The sequence below is a fragment of the Cygnus olor genome, chromosome 2, assembly GCF_009769625.2.
Source record: "Cygnus olor isolate bCygOlo1 chromosome 2, bCygOlo1.pri.v2, whole genome shotgun sequence".
In the NCBI taxonomy this organism is placed as follows: domain Eukaryota; kingdom Metazoa; phylum Chordata; class Aves; order Anseriformes; family Anatidae; genus Cygnus; species Cygnus olor.
In genome coordinates, this window is record NC_049170.1 from 160,167,220 (window position 1) to 160,187,929 (window position 20,710).

At 68.1% G+C, this 20,710-nt stretch overlaps 1 protein-coding gene across 1 annotated transcript in view; it reads left to right on the forward strand.

Moving 5' to 3' along the window:
* The window catches only part of BOP1 (BOP1 ribosomal biogenesis factor), a 54,093-nt gene that overhangs the window by 1,444 nt on the left and 31,939 nt on the right, over nucleotides 1–20,710 (forward strand). Inside the window, exon 3 of the mRNA XM_040547506.1 lies at nucleotides 9,623–9,724. Coding sequence (XP_040403440.1) covers nucleotides 9,623–9,724 — 102 coding nt within the window. The remainder of the gene's footprint in view (nucleotides 1–9,622; nucleotides 9,725–20,710) is intronic.

Consider the following 20,710-nt stretch of genomic DNA (forward strand, 5'->3'; position numbering starts at 1 on the left):
AAAAGTTCATGGCAGAATTTGTCTTAACGTGCAGGTCCCCGATCCTGCTGTGGCCTGGGTTGTTCCTAGGACCAGCACGCGCCCCGTCGTTGTCCCGGCTCTCCGGTGTCTGTCCGGGCGATGGGCAGAGGCGTTACCGGGGTCTGGAGTGGGAACGGAGCAGGAGCTCTCGTGACCTCTGCAGGGATTTCACAGCAGGGCCTCAGGCCGCGGCTTCAGTGCTCAGCACCAGTCCCGTTTGGGCTGTCCCCATCGCAGCCGCTTGTCCCCGTCCCGGTGCCGCCTCCGGCAGCTGCTGGGGATCCGCGGCTCACCCGGCCCCGTTGTGCTGCTTGCCTCGTCAGAGCAGCCGGCTCCCTAAACCACGCGAGTTTTGTGGCTCGCGGTGGTCGTTCTGCTCGGTGCTGGCTCCCAGCTGGACGTGGGCGCCCTCCCGCCCTGCGAGGAGAGCTTTGGGTCGCGCACGGGCGGTTCGGAGCAGGAGCGGTGGAGGTGGAGCAGCCGCCCCCCCGGCTTTCCCCCGCGGCGGTGCCCGGAGGGGTTTGGCACAGGGAAGGACCTGGAGGGCGCCGGACGTGCGCGGGCGTGCGTTCACCTCCTGCTTGTGCTGGGGCACCAGGAGCGCTCCGCGCAGGGCGTCGCCGCTCCAGGCGGGGGTACCGGGCGCTCGGCCCCTCCAGAGCCCCTTCTGCTCCGGGGCCCTGCGGGGGGGCACAGCGACGGCCCCCAGCTCCGTCCCGACACCTGCACCCCCCTGCAGCCGGGCTTCCCTCTGCTTTAAACCCCCGAGTAACGCCCCAAGGGAGCGGCTTGCAGGCGGCCGCGTTGTGGCCTTGGAAGCTTCTGCGCCTCAGCCAGCTTTCCGGAGAGACCCGAGGATTTCGGGAGCTAGGCGCGGTTTAGGGTTGTACGTTGCTTGGGACCCAGGAGAGCAGAGGTGAGTTTCCAGGCAGGAGCCTCCCAGCAGCAGGGTTCCTTCGAAGCCTCCTCGAGTCCTTCCCTGGCTGCTGCTCTGTGCTCAGACCCGCGCCGGCTGCCGTGCGGGTGGGAAATGCGGGAGGAGAGCGGTGCGGCGCGCAAGGGGCCGAGGAGGGCGCTGTCCTGAAGGCTCTGTCTTTGCTTCACCGGAGCCCAGGTACGCTTCTCTGCCGCGTTATAAAAACGTGTGCGTGGCACGGGCCGGGCACCGAGCGCGTCAGTCCTGGCGGCCGCTGGCTGGCAGAGGTCAGCGGGCTCCGCTCGGGGCTGAGCTCAGCTGGCTGCTGCCGTGGAGGAGCTCTGCGAAGCCTCCTGTCCCCCCGGCTGGTGGCACGGTGCTCTGTGCGGGCTGGGGGGCTGCAGACCCCGCGGGGCTGAGGGAGGGCGCGCGGATGCGGTGCCAGCGGTCGCTGTGCGCGGGTGGAGCGCAGGATCCTGGAGTGGCTGAGGCCGGGGGCTCCTCAGGTCCGCCCGGTTCCCCCCCTGCCCCGCCAGGGCCCCCCAGCTGGTCCCAGCCCCACGTCCGGGCGGGTTCGGGGACCTCCAGGGAGGAGGCTCCACAGTCCCAGCGCCGTTTGGATTTTGGCTAGCTCGCTGCGCTCTGAAGGGGCGTGCTGGCCGCTCGGTGGCACGGCCAGAGCTGCGAGCGAGCTGAAGTCTTCAGGTGGCACCGAGCAAGGCCTTCCCCTGGCAGAGCGGGAGCGGCGGATTCCTCCTCACGGGGACGGAGACGGAAAGCGCTGCGGGAAGAAATAATGCTGGCTCTGGGTGCTCGGGCACGGAGCCCTTCCTCGGGCTGCTGCTGAGGGTCTCCTCCCAGCCGCCTTCCCCACCGGGGAGCGGGGACGCTGCTGCGCCCCTCAGGTGCTGCGGGAGGCCGGGGGGGCTCAGCCCCGGGACCTGGCTCCTCGCAGGCAGCCGTCCCCTGCTCCTCGGGGCGGGTGGCGCTTGCCCTGAAGGCTTGCCGTCAGCAGGCCGGCGCGGCGCTTCGGTGCTCGGGGTGCTGCTGAGGGCGGATTTGTAGGCCGGGAACAGGCACCCGACCGGCAGCGCTGCCCGGAGGCCTGACTCCTCCGCCTTTGCTGAGTTCGTTCTCAGAGCTCCAGCTGGTTTTTAGCCCCAAGCTTAAAACCTGTGGAGATGACACACGGCCCCCTGCAGCACGGCCCCGCGCTGCTGGGGACTGGTGCGAGTGCCCCAAGCAGCTGCCGGCCGTAACGCGGCGCTGCCTTCGTCAGGTGTGGCGGGGGCAGCCCCCGGCTCTTCCTGCGCCTCGCAGTCGGGAGATGAGGCGCAAACACAGCAGGGATCCCCCGGCAGCTCCTCCGGGGCTGGGTGTTCGCAGTTGGCTCCATCACCAGCCCCGTGCCGTCCCTCTGGTGCCGCCCGCGAGCCAGGCAGCGCTCTCCTGGCCCGGCAGCGAGGGCAGGGTGAGGACCACCCGCCTGCAGCAGAGCTCGCCCCAGGCCTCGTTCTTACAGCCTCGTGCTTTGCTGCGTGCAGTGGTCCTGGCTCTGACGGCTGCCTTGTCCCCGTCCTTCAGAGCTGCAGATGTCGGTCCCATGGGAGCCGCTGCAAAGCGGGTTTAAACCTGGGACCTCCCCGGGGACGCCCGTTTGCTCCAGCCCCCTCGTGCCTCGCCTGCGGTGCCCCAGGAGCCTCCTGTTGGGTTCCCAGCCTGGCGCTAAGCGGCTCCGTTCTGCAGGCACGGCCGCGGTGTGCCGCCTGCGCTGGGCTCCGGGGCGTCTGCGGGGTTTGTGCCCGTCCCGGGTCTCCTCCAGCAAGTGAAACGAGCTCGGGGAGGATTCCCAGGCTGCGTCCTCCAGGGGCTGCAGGACTGCGCGTGGGAGAGCAGCACGCGCGAGCGGAACGCTTACGGACTGATGGGAGGGGACGTGTGCGGACGGGAGAAGGGGAAAGGAGGCAGGGGGATGTTCTGCGGTGCTGCTGGCAGAGCAGACAGCGAGGAGCCCCGCTCGTCAGGCTGCCAGGGCTGCCGCGGGGACTCGGCACCGTGGCCCGCGGTGAGGCTGTCCGGGGCTCCAGGAGGAGCTGGCTGCGGGCACCGAGGCCGCTGCTAGCGTCACGGAACAGAATCGTGGAATCCTTTGGGTCGGCAAAGACCTCCAAGACCATCGGGTCCAGCTGGAAGCAGGCAGAAGGAGGTCAGTGCCAGCCCCAGGTGCTGCAGCCGTGGTACAGACGCACCTCTTGGCGAGCAGGTCGTGATGGCTCGTCTGTTTTCCCAAAGCTTCCCCCCTGCACGAGGAACAGACGCTGGTTCTGACCCTTAATAGCTCTGGATCCAGGCAGCTGAGGAATCCTCGGTTCCATCTCAGCTCAGGGAGGTGTGAGCAGTGGTTCTGCATCGGGAGGGACCCTTCGGGTCCAGGGCGTTGCTGCTCTCCCCATGTTTGGGCACGCTCCTGCGGGAGCTTTGTGTTTCTGTCATGCTGCTGCTGTGTTTGACCAGACAGGAGAAGCGAAGGGAAGGCTGAAGGCTCTGGAGACGACGCCCACAACGTTTGGGTCCTGCTGGCCCCTGTGCAGAACCCCCCGGGCACGGGGGACGTTGGGTGCTGAGGGCCCTCTCCGGAGCTGGGCTCCTCCTCGCGATCCCAGGGGCGAGCTGCTGCTCCCCGCAGGAGGATGCTGTCAGGGAGCCGCGATGCCACGCGTGTTGTCTGCGGGGCTTTAGGACCCCACAGGGTACCGCGGGCAGCCTCGCTCCTGAGGAGCGACCAGAGCGAGGCGCCGAGCCGCGTGCCAGCACGGCGTCAATCCGGCGCGAGCCGCGTGGTGCCGGGCAGAGCCGTGCGGGGCGGAGCGGCCCTGGCTCCCGCGGGGCCCCGGGGCACGAGGGGCCGCTGCCTGTCAGCAGGCTGCGAGCCCCGCGCTCGGTGCCTCCCTCGCTCGCAGGGCTGTGTAAATATTAGGCTGTCCTTGTCGGGTTAGATTTCCTCCTAATGACTTCCAGCGTCGTGACAAGCCGGGCTTTCTTCCTTGGCAGCCCCTGCGCTGCCCGGCTCCGCTCCCAGCACCCTGGGGAGAGGCCCCGGCGGCTGAAGGCCGGGCTGAGATGGAGGCGTGCTGCTTTCCTAACCCGGGAAGCCCCTCCAGTGCACGTTCCCTAGCCCTGCGTCGCTGCTTCTGCTCTTCCCGGGTTAATTTGTGCTCGTGGCAGCCGCGCCGGCCCAAAGCAGCAAGGCAGCTGGCAAATTCCTTCGTGGCGGCCCCGTTTCTGCCGAGCCTCCTTGCCTCCTGTCCCCTGGGGTGCGCTGCTGGCAGTCAGGGAGGGGAAGGAGACGGCTGCCGGTGCTGGCAGCAGCTCGTGGCAGCGCGACGAGTGCCGCTGCGTGGCACGTGGTGCCCGCGGTGCCTTGCCACCTCGCCGCAGCAGTGGGGTCTCGGCGTCCCCAGTGCCGGCGTTCCCAGGTGAGAAGCCGGCCGGCAGCACCGCGCCGCTGGGCGGGTGCCGCAGAGGAAACCCAAAGCGAGCTCCGGCAGAGCTGCTGAGGCTGCCTGGGGCTCTGGCAGCGTGTCTGTGACGTGGGACTCGTCGGCTCCTGAGCCTGGTGCGGGAGTGAGACGCTCGTCGCTCACCGGGCTTCATCTGCCTGTGGCGTTAGCGGCTCTGCCAGCCCCGTGAAATGGAACAAATTGATGTTCGCCCGCAGGGTGAGAACTTTCAGGGCGACTCCTTGCCCTGGCAGCCACCTCCCCCCCAGCCCCGGCCCCCGCAGGAGTACGGCTCGCGGCGACGCAGCGGTCGGACCGATGGGAGGGCAGTGCTGCAGGGCAGGACGCGCGGAGCCAGGCGACGGGAGGAGGCCAGCAGCAGCCTTTGAAGCGCTGCGTGAGGCCTGGCCTCCCAGGTTCTGCCTCCCCGTTTTAGAGGGGTACAAGACGGCATCTGCTCCACCAAAGGCTTTGAGACGTGAGAGGTCCCCTCGGCTCCGGCCGCGAGCAGGACCTGCTGGCAGCGCCTGCCCCGCATCCTTGGTGCCTCCCGCGGGGAACTTCTGCCCGGCTTCCTCCTGGGCACCGGCGGTGACATCTCCCAGAGGCTGCAGCTCTGTGCTGTGGCCCCAGCACGGGTTGGGCTGCCCCGTCCTGGTCCTCCGAGGCTGGCCCCGGCACGAACCATGTCCTTGCTCTTCTTCTGAAAGCGCCGATTTGGATCCTCTCGCATCTGAGCTCAAACCGGAGGCGTACCCGTGTTCACCTGCAGGGTGCTGCGATGGCGTGCGGATCCCCTTTGTCCCCTGCGAGAGGTTCCCTGGAGAATGGAAACCCCTGAAGACACAACAGCTGGCAGTGAGATAAACCCGTGTTTGGCCCTACAACTGCCACCAGGCTTAGTGGTCTGATGGGCTCCTCGGGGCCCACGGCCCTGCTCACGAGGAGGAGTAACGTCGCTCCGTCTTCACTTTCTTCACGAGCCCTGCATGTCCTGCGTGTCGTTCGTCCCTGAGCCGCCAGCAGTTGGTTTGGAGGCGCCGGAGCGGCTGCAGGTCGGGGTTCTCGTGTCGAGGTGGAGGAGGCCGGATCACAGCGAGCAGCCCAAGCGAGCGCTCAGCGCAGGGAGCTGGGGTTCGGGGCTGCTGTTCCTGGCGCTCTCGGAAGCCAGGCCCCCGCTCTCCTTCAGGTGTCGTTTTGTGTGAGGCAGGGGGTGCAGCTTCCCAGGGTGCTTCTCAGGGGGAGCAGAGCACCTGGCAGCGTTGGGCCCGAGAGCCGCCCTGCTTTAGCCGGGAAGAGGTACGGGGTGTGTGTTGGGTGCTTGCCTTTCCCTACCTCGACCGCACGACCTCAGCGAGGTCTGGGCTTGGCACCGCGGATCCAGGTCCCACCCCTGCTGTGTGCATCCTGCACCCAGTAAAGCTAAGAGGAAAACCTCGCAGCCCCTCTCCTGCCCACGCTGGGGCCGGGCGTTTTGGCCTGCAGACGTTGCCGCAGCTCCCAAGGCCGCCTGGCACCCCTCTGTTGGCCACTCGCCGCCTCCGTCCCCGCAGCTGCAGCGTGCCCCTTCCTCAGCCCCCCGCCGCGGTGCCGGGGAGCTCCCCTCCGCGGCTGCTGGGACCGCGGGCGCGGCGGGGACCTCTCCCCTCCCGCTGGAAGATCGCAAGCCAGGAGTTTCTGATCTCTTCTCCAGAACCTGGGGGAACTGCGTGGGAGCGCGCCGAGAGCTCTGCGGAGGGAGGCGGGCAGGTTCTGCGCGGCGGGAGCGGAGCCAACGCAGCTCCTGCTGGTTTCATCCACCTTCCGGTGACCCTTGGTCTGCGGGGGAAAAGGAGGATCCAGCGGGGCCGTTAACGCGCCCCGGGGTGTATTGCATGGCTGGCAAGGGCCGTGAGGGATGGCTGCTCCCCGCGGCCACCGGCTGTCCCTGCGGGGCATCGCAGGACGGTGCCGAGGCTGGTGTCCTCGCACCACTTCGTCTGGCCGCAGACCGCGGCAGCGCTCTGGGGCAGGCAGGGCTGCTTCAGCACTGCCCCCGCGTCGCGCCCTGGGAAGGGCTCGTGCTCCCGAAAGCACGTTTCCTTTCTCCCACTGGTGCTAATTCATGACTAGAGGACTGCCTCTCCTTCGCACCTCCGCCCGTGGCTCTTGGCAGCCGGGTGCGTGACGTGCTTCTCGTGGGGTTCGCTCCCTGTGCCGGGCGGCTGCGACCTGCCCCGAGCGGTGCCGTGAGGCTCCTGTGGCAGCCGCCGCTCGTGTCCCCTGCTCTGCCTGCTGCTGGCCACCCTTCAGCTCAGGCTCAATGGCACGGGGCGCTGTGGATGGGGCTGTGGGCAGCGCCCTCCCGCTCCTTGCCCCTCCGCTTGCGGTTCAGCGCAGGGATCTCACTTTCTGGTTTCTCTGAGCTCTTCCGTTGAACTCACCTGGGGCAGTGGGCGCGGGAGCCGTGGCCGATCCACGCGTGGGGTGCGTTTGGGCGGGAGGAGGCTGCGGGTCTCATTGTGGGGCCTTCGTCCCTCCTTCCCCGGTCACCCCGCGTCCAGCTGAGCGCGTTCTCAAGCCCTGGTGGTGCTGCTGGAGCCGGCCGGCTGCTGACACCAGGCGGCTGCCGCCCACCTCCCCGTTCAGCGGCCAAACCCGCGGGGACGCGGCTCAGTGACGGCTGTCGGTGATGCCCAGCACTGAGGTCTGGGGCAGGGGACCCCCGGCAGCCCCTGTCCCTGAGCCCCGGCCATGGCGTGGGGTGCTGGGGGAGCATTTGGGGGATTTTCCTGGATTTTGGCAGCGTGTCCGGCACGGCTTGCCGCCCTCTGGTGGAACGAGCACCGCTGCAGGGGCTGCCTGGGCTGCGGAGAGGAGCGGTCGCTGCGCTCCCGTGCCTGCAACGCGGCTCGCGCGGCGCCGAGGAGCGGTGCGGGTAAAGGCCCTGCGTGCACCGGGGCAGAGCAGAGAGGCGCTGGGCACGCCCGTGAGAGGAGTGGGTGCCTGATCCTGGTGCCTGAACCCCCCGTAGCAGTCCTGCCCGGTTTGGGGTAAAACGGCCTCTTTGGAGGGCTCGGTGTACCCCAGGCAGGCTTCGGTCAAACCTAGCAGGGCGCTGGGTGTGGGAGCGATGTCCTAGCCGGGCTCTTCCTTGGTCTCCTGGCGAAGCTTTTCTGAAGGGTCCGGACCTGCCCGTAGAGGCCCGTGGGCTGGCTTTGGGGGTGCACCAGGCAGGGCGAGACCCCTGCAGAGGTCCCGGGCCTGGGCGCTGCCTTGGTGCGTGTCCTCGGATGGAGCTCGGGACCCAGGACGCCCGCAGGCCTCCCTGACAGCACGGGCCGGGAGCGGGAGCGCGAGGCGGCTGCGTGGCACCTCCTGGCTCCTTGGTGCCCGAGGGCCGTGCAGCGCAGCCCCAGCCCGCAGCCCCGGATCCTTCCCCGCTCGTCGCGGTGGCGGGAGAGGGGGAAACGAGAGGGAGAGATGGAAACTCAAGTCCGGAGCCATCGTAGCGCCAAAAGCCTGGAAAAAAACTTATCTCCAATCTCCCTTTTTAAAAATTTTTTAATAAAGCCTTTTGTTTTTGCAGTAATCTCATCCTCTTGCCGGCCCAGGATTTTCCAGGCTCTCTCCCACCCCGCTCCCCGCGGCTCGGGGGAGCTGCGCGGGTCTGCGCGTCCAGCAGAAGGTGATCACACACTGCGCGGGCTTTACTGCTCCCGCGGGGGACGTTTTCTGGGGCTGGTTTTCCGATTATTTCTCTGAATCCTCCCGTAAACCCGATCTAGCCAGGGTCCCCCTTCTCCCCCTACCCCCGCCCCGAGTGGCGAAGGGGGGGGGAGCGAATCTCTTTTCCAGGGAAGGATCTGCAGCTTGCTCGGCACCCACACGGCGGGTCAGCGAGTGGGCGAAGCCTGGCGGCCGGCGCTGTCTGACCGCCCGCAGCTGCGGAGGGCAGCGGCTCCTGCCCGCGGCCGCCCTGCCTCGGCTCTGCCGCGTGGCCCCGCGGTGGCCGAGCCCCCGTCCCGGCGCAGAGCAGGCGTGGGGGTCCCCCGGGGACAGAGGCTGCTCGCGGCGCCCTGCGGGTGACTCGCAGGTGACCGCGGACGGAGGCGCCTGGCCCAGCGTGTCACACGTGGCCATCTCCATCCCGCTGGCGTTGCCACCCTGGGGCTGTGCTCGCGGCCTCATCCTGCCCTGCTCTCTGCCAAAGGCGTTTGGGCTTCGGAGTGGCTCCGACGGCGCTCATCGCTTTGAAACCCATCAGTAACTTCAGGTCGTGCTGCGGAGGTCGTTGGTGCTTCACCCGATCTCGCACGCTTCGTCCAGCAGCTCTGGAGCCCTGAGCGCAAACGTGGTGGAACCCAGCAGTGGGTACGGGCCTCTGTGTGGGGCACGGTGCTGCGGAAAGCCCGCCCTCATGGTGGGCGCCAGAAGCCCCCGTGTGTTGTCCTGCCAGGCTCTCCGCTGGGCCTGTCCTCCCCGAGATCTGCTGGGGAGGCGGGGATCTGCCAGCAGAGACCTCCGCGGGCTGGAGGAGGGGGCTGGCGGGCACCTTGTGGGGCTCGGGGACCATAAATCCTGCGCCAGGCTCCGAATAACCCCATGCAGCCGGGCGGGCGGGGGCTGTGCGCACAGGGAGCACTCGGGAGAAGCAGACCTGGGGCTCAGCGGGTGGCACTGCCCGCGCCGACCTCGCCCGGGGCTGTCGGTGCGGACGGGGCCCGTCGCCGCCTGGTGCTCCTGAGACCCGTCCCCGCTTCGGGTCCGGCCTGGGGCTTCCCGTCCGGAAGGTGGCTGGGATGTGGAAGCCGTGGACTTGGAGAGGTTTTGAGCCCAGGGAGTGGGAATGCGATTCTGCGAGCTGTCAGAGCTGCTCCGGCGACCTGTCCTCAGAAGGGAGGCGATTGGCTTTGTCTTGGCAGTCCCAAACGAGCAGAAGCGCCCGCTGCTTAATGAGCCCTTTCTTTCCTTCCTTCCTTCCCTCTAACGCGGCGTCCCGGAGGAGCTGGGAGCGAGAGGTCGCGTGCGCAGCGCCGCGCAGGATGGGGCACGGAGCGCTCGCGGTGGCCTCGGACCTGGCACCCGACGGGGCGCTGGGGGCAGATGCAGGCTTCGTGGCCCAGCCGAGGCTTCTGCTGCAGGGAGCGCAGCGCTACAGAGGTTCGTGTGGTGGGACTCACCGAGCTCTTTGTTTCCCTTTCAGGTCAAAGGGGCTCCCAGGAAGCTGGAGGCCGGTCCCTTCCTGACCGAAGACGAGCGTCTGCTTGCCCAGGACGAATACGAGGAGGACAGCTCAGACGAAGAGGTAGGACCCGCTGCAAAGCTTTTTGTTGTGGTGGTGGTGTTTTTTCAATATGGATGTGAGACGGGGGGGGATGGCTTTCCCTCTCCTTGCTGGCTTCGGTGCAAACTCACGGGAGGGAGCGTGGTCAAATGGTGCTGCGTCTGGACGGGGATTGCCCCGACCGCTCTTTGCCACTAATGCCGGCGGCGTGGTGCTTGCGGCAGCCAAAGGGGGTGGCGGGTCTGCCTCCTGTGAGGGCAGAGACCCCGTTCACCCCGCCTGAGGGTCGCACCCCCTTTGCCCACCCAGAGCTGTGGCTTTTTGCTGGGCTCCTCGGGCCGCCTGGCAGCCTGGCCCCCGGCCCGCAGGGCTGCGTTCGCTGCGCGGGGTCTGCCCTGCTGCCCGAGGGGGCCCCGGGTCCACGTGTCGGGAAGGGTTGGACGCTGCCTGTGTGGAAGGCAGCGGGATCTCGGTGAGAAAGCGCTCCTCGGTCTGGTTGTTCCAGACAACTCACCGCCTCTCTTAATCATCTGCTAAACCAATTAGTGCGACTGGCGCAAATCAGCTGTTCCAGCAGAGCCCCGGGGTCGGCACGGAGCGATCGCCAAGGGCTGCGGGGGTGTTTGGACCCGGCCCTCGTGCCGGGGACGTGGGCTCACCTGAAAGGTGCCGGGCAGCCTCAGAGCTTACCGGGACGGGTGCCGAAACCAGGAGCTCGCTCACGCCGGGAGCAGCCGCGGGGACGTTGGCTGGGGATTTGCGGAGCGCGGACGTGAGCGGGGCTCTTGGCCGAGCACCCAGCCCCAGGGTGGCAGCTCTCGGGCATTCAGGATGGTTAAAGGGCCTTGGCTTGTGCGTACTGGAGCCCTGGGGGATGCTCCCGCTCCAGCGCCAGCCCCAGGGGACAGGAGGGGAGGAGCGGGAGCCTGCCGCCGCGCTGCTCCCGCCGGGGCCCTGCGGGCTGGATGTTGGAGGCCCACCTGGGCTGGCGCTGGAGCTGCCGGCAGTCCCTGCCCCCGGGTCTGGAATAGAGATTTAGAGAGAGGGGAAATATATGACTATAGAAAACATACACTTGTGTAATGTCTCCAGCATAACCCAGGAAAAAAACCCTTTCATGCAGGAATTCGAGGTCTCTCTCTCCCCAGCTGGTCCTGTTTCAGGGCCCCCGTGGGGGGAGCGCTGATTCAGAACCTGTTGACATCAGAGCAGCTTCCAGTGGCTTTGTTCCTTGTTCCCCGCTCCCAGCCCCCTGCCCTCTCTCTGTAATTGTAGTTATCTCTCCTCCAGAAGAACCCTGATGCTTCTGCTTCCTGCGGCCGGGATGCGCACACTGGGGGCTTTGTGCTCGGCCGCTTTGTCGCGCGGGATGGGGGGCGCGGGGAGCAGGAGAGCGCTTCCTCGCTGCGAGGGGGAGCTGCGGATTTTATTTTTCTCTTATTCTTTTCTGTTGGGGGCTAGCTTGCTTCGTACCTTTGTCCTAATTAATTTGCGGCCTCCTCCTAACTAAAGGCTCGCTGAGCCATGATGCCTTAGCACCTCGCTCTCGAGGGCACCAAGGACGCGCGTGTCCGTCCCCGGGCCGTCGGGGCGCAGCCTGTCCCGGCACCACGCGAACCAGGCAGCGGCGTCCCTTCGCGACGTGACCAGGGGCTGGGGCTGGAGCACACCCTGCACCTGCGGTCGCTGCTGCTGGGGGGCTCGGGACCACCCCTCCGCAAACAGCCCCGCGGCCCCTCCGGCAGCCTCGGGGTTTGCGGTGCGGCTCTGACCAGCTTCTCGCGGCACTGAGCTGCTGTGACCGTGGTGCCGGCTGCCTTGGGGACGGCACATCGGGGCACCCTGCGGAGCCGTCGAGCGGGTCATCCCCGCGGGTCATCCCCGCCGTCGTCAGTGCCGGGTATCCGGGGGCAACACGCGAGAAACGTGGTGACATCCGGGTAGAGACGGTGCCTTGTGCTCCTGCCTGTCCCTTTGCATCGCCACGATGGTTTCCTCAGACCCGGTCGTTACCTTTAGCGCTGGCAGCTCTCAGTGGTAGTGGCAGGGAACCCCCCCGTGCCGGTTCATCCCGCAGCCAGCTCTGGTGCTGGGGCCGCCCGGGAGCCCCCGGTGTGTGCCTGTCCCCGGGCGCTATTTCCCTGCGGAGCAGGTGGGTGCCGGGGGTGCCGTGGGGGTCCCCCAGCTGCGTGCCGCCCTCCCTGCTCCCCTCTGCCGACCTCCGACCACGCTCCGCTGGCCCCAGCCGACCTCCCAGCCGGCCCCAGCGCTCAGCGCCCGCAGGATCGCTCCCGAAAGCAGCAGCAGTTGGGCAAACATCCGGTGCCACCGCCGGCACGGCCGTGCCCCGGGGCGCGCTGCTGCTGCTGCGCCGGCTGTCACTCAGCGCCGCCGCTGGCTCGGGGCTCGCGCTCGCTCCCCTCTGCCTGTGCGTGGGCTTGGGAGCTCTTTAATAAAGAATAATAGCTCAGACCTGCTATGCCCCTGTGTTTAGCGCAGACTAAATTTCTTCTAGCTGTGCTCCTGCTCACTTGGCAGCTGCCGGCGCTCAGCCTGGCCGGGCGCCCGGCCGGTCTCTGCCGTGTGCTCAGAGAAGAGACACAACAAAATAAATCGGTTTCCTGGCCGGGCCGGGCGGGTAGGGAGCCCGTGTCGCACGCGGGGCCTCCCCGTGCCCGCCGGTGGAGCCCCCGCCGTCCGTGCCCGCCGTGGCGGTGCTGCCGGGGGCCGTCCCCGCCGCCCGGCCCCCGGCGCTCCCCCGGCGCTCGCCGCGCAGCCCGGGCGTCGCTGCTCTCGGCCGCGCGGAGATGAATGGCCGCGAGCTGCAGAGGCTGTCAGGGCCTCGCTGGGAGGAAGCAGTTTTGGGGCTTTTGTTTGGTTCTGTTTCCTCCCACAATGACTATTCCATATGTCAGTGGATAATGAATGAAGGCGCGTTGAGTGCTCCTCGGTGAGCCGGCGGCTGTTCCAAGCCCACTTCCCTCCTCCGCAGCGCAGCTGAGCCGGGCGGGGGGCGCAGCGCTGGCCGGGCTGAGGGAGCTCTTCTTTCAGTAGCTGATTAGCCAAGAGAGGAAAAAACCCTGCAGAATGTGCTGCTGGCAGACAGCTCCTTAAACTCATCGCTCCGTGTGTGTGTGCGCGGCCGTGCGTGCGCTTCCTGACCTGCCTGGCTCCGGCAGATGCTCCAGGCTTGCCGCTCCCCCGCGAGCGTGCCTGGCCGGGCGGCCGCGCGTGCTCGGCCCCGCGGAGGTGCGAGAGGAGGCGGCGAGGAGTTCGGGGCGCGGGCTGGCGGTGGCACGGGGCCGGGAGGGCCTGGCACCCCCAGGCTGCAGCCACCCTGGGGATGCGCCCAGGAGTTGGTTCCCAAACCGCCTCCGCTGCCCTGCGTCGAGTGGTTGTGCTGCTGGCATCCACGCTTTTTACGTCCCTTCCCCTTTCTGCGGAGGGGAAGGCCCGTCCTAGCGCTGCTGTTCCCCCTGCAGAGCGTGCCTGCGCCCATCCCCGGGAGCACCGGCACCCCGCGGTTGTCGGTACTGAGAAGGGAGCGGGGCAGGGAGCTCTGGGGAAGAGCTCACCCGCGTTACCTGCGCTGAAGGAGGCGGCTCTGGGGGTGGCAGGGGCTCCTTCGTGCCTGCGGGGCTCCCGAACAGCCACTCGCTCACAGGAACCGAGTTCCTGGAAAGTGCTCGGTGAAAGCATCCGCTGCTGCGCTCGGCAGCGGGAAGGAGTTGGAAATGGGCTGCGAGAAGGCAAGCACTGAAAGCGCCGTTCCAGCCCGTCGGTGAGGTCCTCCAGCTGCAGTGCCGTGCCCCATTTCCATTATTCCGTTTTGAAAAAGACGTAGGGAGAGAAAAAAGAGCTCCAGAGGTGGATAGCGGGGCTAATTGGAGGCCTGGGGGGAATCGGGAGATGAAGAGATGCGAAAAGACAAGATTTGTGTAGTTTGGAGCCGGAGCGGAGTCTGAGAGGACACAGTAACAGGATGCAGAAGGTAGCACGAGGGGATATTGGACGAGATGAAAAGGCATCGGGTTTAACACCGCAGTGGCAGGAGAGGGGCGCGCGCACCGTGCGGGCGGATTCTCTTACGCAGCGCTGGCTGCAGGCCGCGTCGCCGTGCGGTGCCGGTGGTGCCAAAGGCTTTGAGACCTTGAGGTTTGCAGATACTGCCGCGAATAGCGAGAACGTCTGGAGCCGCGGCGTTTTAAAATAAAACTGGCGCTCTCGGGACCCTACGGACCAAAGCTCGGCCCCGGGCTGTGCACCCCGCGGGGCTCCGCTCCGTGCCGGGGCTGCTGGGCGGCGGGGTGGGAGCAGCGAGAGGCAGGGGACGGGGCTCGGGGACCCCTCTCCTCCCACTTGGCCGGGGGTCTGGGGGCTCCGCAGGGCTGCTGCGGGGTCTGGGCTGCTGCGGGGTCTTCTCTCCAGCAGGCCCCAGCCCACCTTCAGCCGAGCAATGGCCACCCGAGGTGCTCGGCCCCGCTGCCCGTGGCCCTTGGGTTTCCCGTGGGTTTCCCGATGAAAGCCGGCGCAGGGGCTCCTGTAGGGGCCTCGGCTGCTGCAGGTTCGTGTGCTACGTGCAGGCTGGGCAGAGTCGGAGGGGCCCGAGCCTCGCCTCGTGCCCCGTGCCCCTCGTCCTGCTCTAGAGGAAGAGGAGGGAGGGATTCGGGGCCGGCTCCGCGCCTGCTGGGACACTCGGGGCCCCCGCAGGAAGGCAGGGCTGGCCCGCGGGGGGAAGCTTCGGCAGCTGCGAGCGGCTCGGGCACTCGCTCGGGTTTCTGGTGCTCGCAGCCAGGACGGAAAGTTTCCGTGCGCAGCGTGTCGGAGCCTGGGGACTGGGGCTGGAGCTGCCAGGCCCGGGGCAGCCCCTTCCCCACGCTGCTGCCAGCGAGGGCTCAGCACCGCCGCGTGTCCCCGCCGTGTGCCGCGCCGGCCTCGCGCTCGCCGTGGGGAAGTGGCCGGTGGCACGGGCGCCTCCGCTGCCGGGGGTCTCCGTGGGGGGGATGAGGAGGGCTCGAGGTCCGGGCGGGGCTGGTGCAGCGCCGAGGGAAAGCCACCGATTAACCGGTGCTGATACAGGCATGAATAAAGCTAAATTACTCTGTCTTTTGGCTGCCCCAAGCTTGATATTTAAAGCGTTTGTAAAGCAGCTCAGTTGGGGCAGGAAAGGCTTTTTCCTTCTGGAAGGAATGACATCACCGAATGCATTTAAACGATCAGGTCTCTGACCCAAGGAGAGCGAGAAACCCACAACAACTTTCGGCTGATGAGTGGAAACTTTTCTTTCTTTCTTTTTTTCTTTCTTCTTTTTTTTTTTTTTCCATTTACTTTCCCCCTCTGCGTGCTGGGTCTACGCGCTCGGCTGCGTCTCAGCTTACGGCCTGTCCTTCTGCGGGACCTGACTCCCGCGAGCCGGCTCCTCCATCCCGCCTGCCTCAGCCCCCCGCTGCCCCCGGGCACCCAAAGGCTGCTGGCACCCTCGTGGGGTGATGCCGGGCACGGAGCTGGGCGCAGGTGGCGGGCAGCGCACCAAGGCAGCTCACGCTTGGTAGGGTTAAAGCTGCCTTACGGCGGGGCTGATGGCACCTGACCCCGTCCTCAGCACCGCTGCCCCTTCCCGCGGGAGGGTCTGTCCGTGGCACTGGTGTTGCGCCGGGCAGCCGCCAGCTCCAGAAGGCAGGGGTCAGCCTGCGCGCAGGTGCAGGACAGGTGGGGCTGAGCACCAGTTTCCCTGTATGCAGCTCAGGCACGGTCCCGCACCAGGTGAGGGGGCTGGCGGCATCCCCTGCTGCATCCCCTGCCCCACTTCGGCAGCGCTCGCCTGTCCGTGCTCGCAGCATGCCCAGCGTCACCAAGCCTCGCGCAGCGCCCTGTGCCTGTTCTTGCCATCACCGCACCGCTCGTGCTGCGCTCCGGCCGCAGGCACCCGGCGCGGGGCGCGCCAGCCCGCTCCCCTTCCCGGCGAGGATGGCGAAGCGCAGCGTGCTCTTGCCGCCCCCGCCGCTGGAGCGGCTCCCACCTCTCCGCTGACGGAGCTGGCGGAGCCTCGGCTGCAGGGAGCCAGGGATCCTGCTAGCGTTCAGCTGCAGCTTGCCTCCTGCCGAAGGAGCGCCTCGGCTGCCTGGCACTGCTCCAGCCACGCGGGCATTGCCGCGGGCGGGACGGGACGGGACGGGACGGCTGCAGGCACCGCTCGGCCGCCCCGCGTGCAGGTGCTGCCTGGCGCGGGCGTGGGCTGGGGCGCGGGGACCCCGAGCGTCCCCAGCCCGGAATGGCTGGCCGCTGTTCCGATGTCCCACCTCATTAGGCTCGGCTCCGCTCTGGGTACGGAGGACGTGCGGAGGAAGCAGGAGGCTGCTCGGCCAGCTCGGGGACCCGAGGGGGTTGGTGTGCGAGCCCGGGGCTGACGTCCCGCCACCAGGATCGCTTCCCCGAGCCGCGGCGCACCACGCGCGTTTGCTGCCCCTGTGAGCTGCCCCTGCTGACGGCTGCCACCGGGCACACCGCACCTCTCCGGCGGGGAAGGCTTTGCAAAGCTGTTTTCTGCTCCTGGTGGACGCGTCCAGTGCTCCTCGCCCCGTGCCCGCGCAGGGCCGTGCGTCTCCTGCTCATCCGGCGCTCGTTGCTGCGGTGCCCGCTGGCTGACCGCGGCTTTGCCCGCGCCGTCTGCCCAGTGCCCGGTGCCGGAGCAGGCGGTGCGGGTGGGCGGCCGTGAGCACAGCACCTGCGTGGCACTTTTCTCGCCCCGGCTGTGCCAGCGGTGTCTGTTCGGGAGGATTCCCGGGTTTGCTGCGGCGACGGCTGCTTCCTAGGAGCCCTCGGAAGCGCGGGTTTCTGCACGCAGAGGGGAGGGAGGCTCCTCGCACAGCGACGTGTCCCCCTCCAGGGGAGGTCAGGGGGCTGAGCACCGCTGGGATTCCTCAGCACAGACGTCAGCGGGGCGCACCCAGAGCTGAGACGGGAGGCCAGGAAGGAGATGCTCTGGCTGGCAGGAGAGGAGAAGCGTCCAGGCGGTCGGGGCTGTGGGGGAGAGGCTCACGACGCAGTGAAGGGCAGCACGAGCACCCTGCCTTTCCTGAGGCACGCTGCTGAGCGTGGACAGGCAGCCTGGGGCGAGCAGGGCACGGAAACAAATATTTGGACTCTGCCTTCAGGGAGTTGTGCATTCAGAAGGCTTTTAGTGACTCAAAAAAAAAAAGGCACGGTGAACTCCCAAGCAGAAAGCAACCGTCACCAAACAGCCAGTAATTCGGAGCCGGCGCGAGGAAGGCAGAAAAACCAAAGCAAACAGAAAACCAGGCGCTGCTCAGCCTTGCTCCCGGGCGGGGATTCCTTCCTCACGCTGCCTGAAGGGGCTGCGGGGGCACTGCTAGCAGCACCTGAGCGAAAACTTGGCCTGGTTGGTTTTGTGGGGTCGGGGTTTCAGCCGTGAGGCTGGCGGAGGGCAGGGTGTGGAAGTCACCCGGCTCACCGCGGGGCACTGCTCGGGATCTGCAGCTGCAGCAGACCCGCATGCACCGGGCACCCAGCGCTGCTCTCCAGTCACGGCGAGGGGGATTTGTGGGTGCCTGTTGAGTTAAGATCCCCGGCTCCAGAACGGCCAGGTCAGTCTGTAAATTCCTGACATCTCCCGGGGGGAGGCAGGAGAGCGGCGCTCAGCGGGCGGCGCAGTTCAGCAGTGTGCAGGCGAGGAGGGAGCAGCGCTGCGAGCTGGGCCGATGGCGCTGGGGAAGGGGCGAGGCGGGCACAGGGCCTTAGTGCACGAATCCTGCACCTCCTTTTCCCATCGCTGCCGCGTTGCTGAGGCTCCCCTGGCTCCTCGCCCCTTCTTGGCTGTCCCTGGGACCAGAAGTTTCTCCCCTTTGCCGTCAGCCGAGGTCTCTGGGCCCGCTCGCAGGCGATCTGGCCCTCGGAGGGCAGGAGATGCTCGGGGAAGGCTCTGGCTCGAGTGCCTGGCGGGCAGGGGCTGCCGTGCCTGGGCCTGGGCAGAGCCCTTCCGATGGATCCACTGTGCCCAGCACCAGCCCACGGTCCCGGCCCCGCGGTCCTGGCCCCGCGCCTCCTCCTGTCGCTCACGGTTCTCTCGCAGGCTGGCCCCGCTGGTAGATTTTTTTTCGTCTCTCCCGATCCAGTAGCGCAGCTCGTCCAAAAAAACACCGCTCGACTTCGCTGCAATTCCTGGAAAAACTCTGGAACAAAATAATCAGCCCCTTCGCAAACCTCTGGAAGATAGCGAGCGGGCCGGTGCCTGCCAGCACAGACGAGGCTGTCAAAGCGATCGAGCTTCCTCCCGCAGCGCGGAGCGAGGCCGGAGCGGGCGGCGGTGGCAGCGGGCGGCGCGTGGCCTCGTGGCCGGGCGGGAGGACGCACACACTGGTGCCGCGCGGCTTCGCGCTCATCCTGCACCTGCCTCACAGCTCCTTCCTAACCCACGTGGCGGGTGGAGCTGTGCTAATTAAATGAGGCCTTGCTAATTGGGTAGGGGGCACGGCGCAGCCCAGCGCGTGCCGGCTGCAGCAGCATGGATGCGGTGCCACCCAAGGCGGGCGGTTTGCTGCCCAGGGGGACGCGGGCTGGTGGTGAGAGAAAGCCTCGGAGGAGGCTCCTCTGCCTCTGCTCCGCTCGTCCCGCGGCTGGAAGGGGGCTCCTGTGCCGGGGGTGCCCTCGGAGGGAGGAGAGGGGCCAGCAGCAGGCGTGGAGGAGGCTGTCCCCGGGTCTCCGTCGGGGGGTTTGGCCTCGAGGAGGGAGGGCTGGGGGGCCGCAGCTGGAGCGCTGGGTTCAGTTGTGGGCCCTCGGTACTGGCGAGCAGGGGATGGAGATGGGGGCTGCTCCCAAAGGTCCCTTCCCTTCAGGCCCTGTGACCAAGCCAGCCCCCTTGTCTCCCACGGCGTCTGGCTTAGGGTGCTGGGAGGCCTCAGCGGGACCCCTGGGGAGCCGCACGGCAGCGAGGATGGCCAGGCATGGGGCAGGCCCTGTTGTCTCGGGGCCGCCAAGCCCAGGGCAGACAGACGGTGTCAGAGAGCAGAAAGGGGCAGAGCTGGCCCTGCGGGGGCACGGGAGGGTGGACGCGTCCTTGCCGACACCAGCAACCCCACCACAGCACCCCACTGCCATCACGGGGGCGAGGCTGATGCGCCCTTCGGTCGGAGCCTCCTTTTCCCAGGGTCACAGAGCTGGAGCCCTTCCCTGCGGGGCTTTTCACTTCCCTCCAGCTCCCGGCCCCAAGGGAAGGAGCAACCCGCAGCAAGGAGCCGTTTGGTTTCCTTCCTTAGGGCTTTTGCCCAGGTCCAGCCCTTGAGGTGAAGCCTCTGCTCCAGGGGTGCCCCGCTCGTGTCGCTGCCGGTGGCGCCGGGCAGGGGGCTGCACACCGGGCACCTCTGGTGCGCCTGGCGCACACGTGTGTCACCGCGTGCTCCTGCATGCTCAGCACCACGGGCACGCCTCTCTGGGGCCTTTCCCTGACGCTGCCGTGCTGGCTCTCACTTCGTCCCAATACACAACGCGGGCTTTTTTTCCGCTGGAGCAGGGATAAGGTTCTGGAGCTCGGCAGGGCCGGTAACGCGGGTGGGCTGGAGGGGCTGCCCGGCCCGGGGTGATCTGATGGGGCGCAGTCAGCGCCCGCTGGGCTTCCAGGAGCAACCCGGCTTTCGGGGAGCCTGCAGGGAAATCTGCAGCCGGACCGGGTGCAGGGCCAGCCGGCACGGCCGCTGCTGTGACACTGGTCTGGGGACGCAGGTGGACACCCAGGAGAGGCAGGTGCCTGCTTTCGGCGGTGCTGGCTCCACACGCGGGGCAGGAGCTGCCTCGGGAGCGAGCTCTGGGTCTCCGCAGCCCTTGGGGACGTCCCCAGGCGCAGGCACGGAGCCCGGTGGGCGCGGGTCCCCCTGCCCCTCAGCAGCTGCGCCGCGGGGCCCAGGCGCGATCGGAAGCCGCGTCCGGTGCCGGCGCTCGCCCCCGGGGCTGGGCTGTAACCGGAGAGCGTGCGGAGCCGCTGCCGAGCGCCTGTTTGTGTGTCCGGGAACCACGCGTCGCTTTGCTCCGCGGCCAAGCGCCGCTAACGGCTTCTGCTGGCTACCGAAGCGCCGGCTGCCAGAAGCCTTGGCCGCAGCCCCCGCTCCCCTCGGCGTCCCCGCTCCCCTCGGCGTCCCACCCCAGCTGCACGGCGCGCTCTGGCCGAGGGGCTCGTGCTCGCGGTCCCCGAGCCCCACGGCAATCCCTCTTTGTTCACGAGGGCGCCTCGCCCCGCTCCGGCCCTATCCTGAAACTCGCTCACGGCCACGGCTCCCCGGCGGGCCCGCTGCTGCCCTCGGCCCTGGGCTGGGGTCGGGCCCCGCGTCCCCCCGTCCCCCAGGGCTCGGGGGGAGGGGGGCACGCCGGCCCTGCGCCCCCTTTCCACCGTCCGGCCCCCGCTCGCGTGCGTCCCGTCTCTTTCCTCTCCCAGCGTCAGGTTTTCCTACCACATCGGGTTTTCCCATTACGCGCTGCTCCGGCGCAGGGATGTGGGTGACACTCAGGCATTCGTTTCGCCGGGGAGCGAGGCCATCTGCTCCCAGGAGCGCGTCCTCCCGCACGGCTCGGCTCGGGCCAGGCCTCCTTCCGGAGCCCGGCTCGGGTGGCAGGAGGGGGAGGCGATGCGCCGAGCGCTGGCTTTGCAGGAATGCTGCCTTAATGACCCGGGGTCGTTAAAACCTGTCCCGCTTTGTGCTTAGGGACGAGGCTGGTGGGAGGCAGAGGCGCCCTGCGCTGTGGGGGGCCGGGGGCAGCGACCGGTGCAGCTGCGAGGGGCTGGAGCTCCCCGCGTCGTGCGGTCGCATCGTGGAGCGGCTCGGGTCGGAGGGGACCCCAAAGGTCATCTCCCACCTCCCCGGCGTCCTCCTGGCTGTGGGCTCGGCCCTCCACGAGCGGCCTCGTGAAGGCCAGGCCGCTGGAAATGCCCCCCTGGGGTGTAGGGACGTGGGTGCAGGTGACAGGAGCGAGGTCTGGTGCATGCAGGAGGCTGCGGGGCTC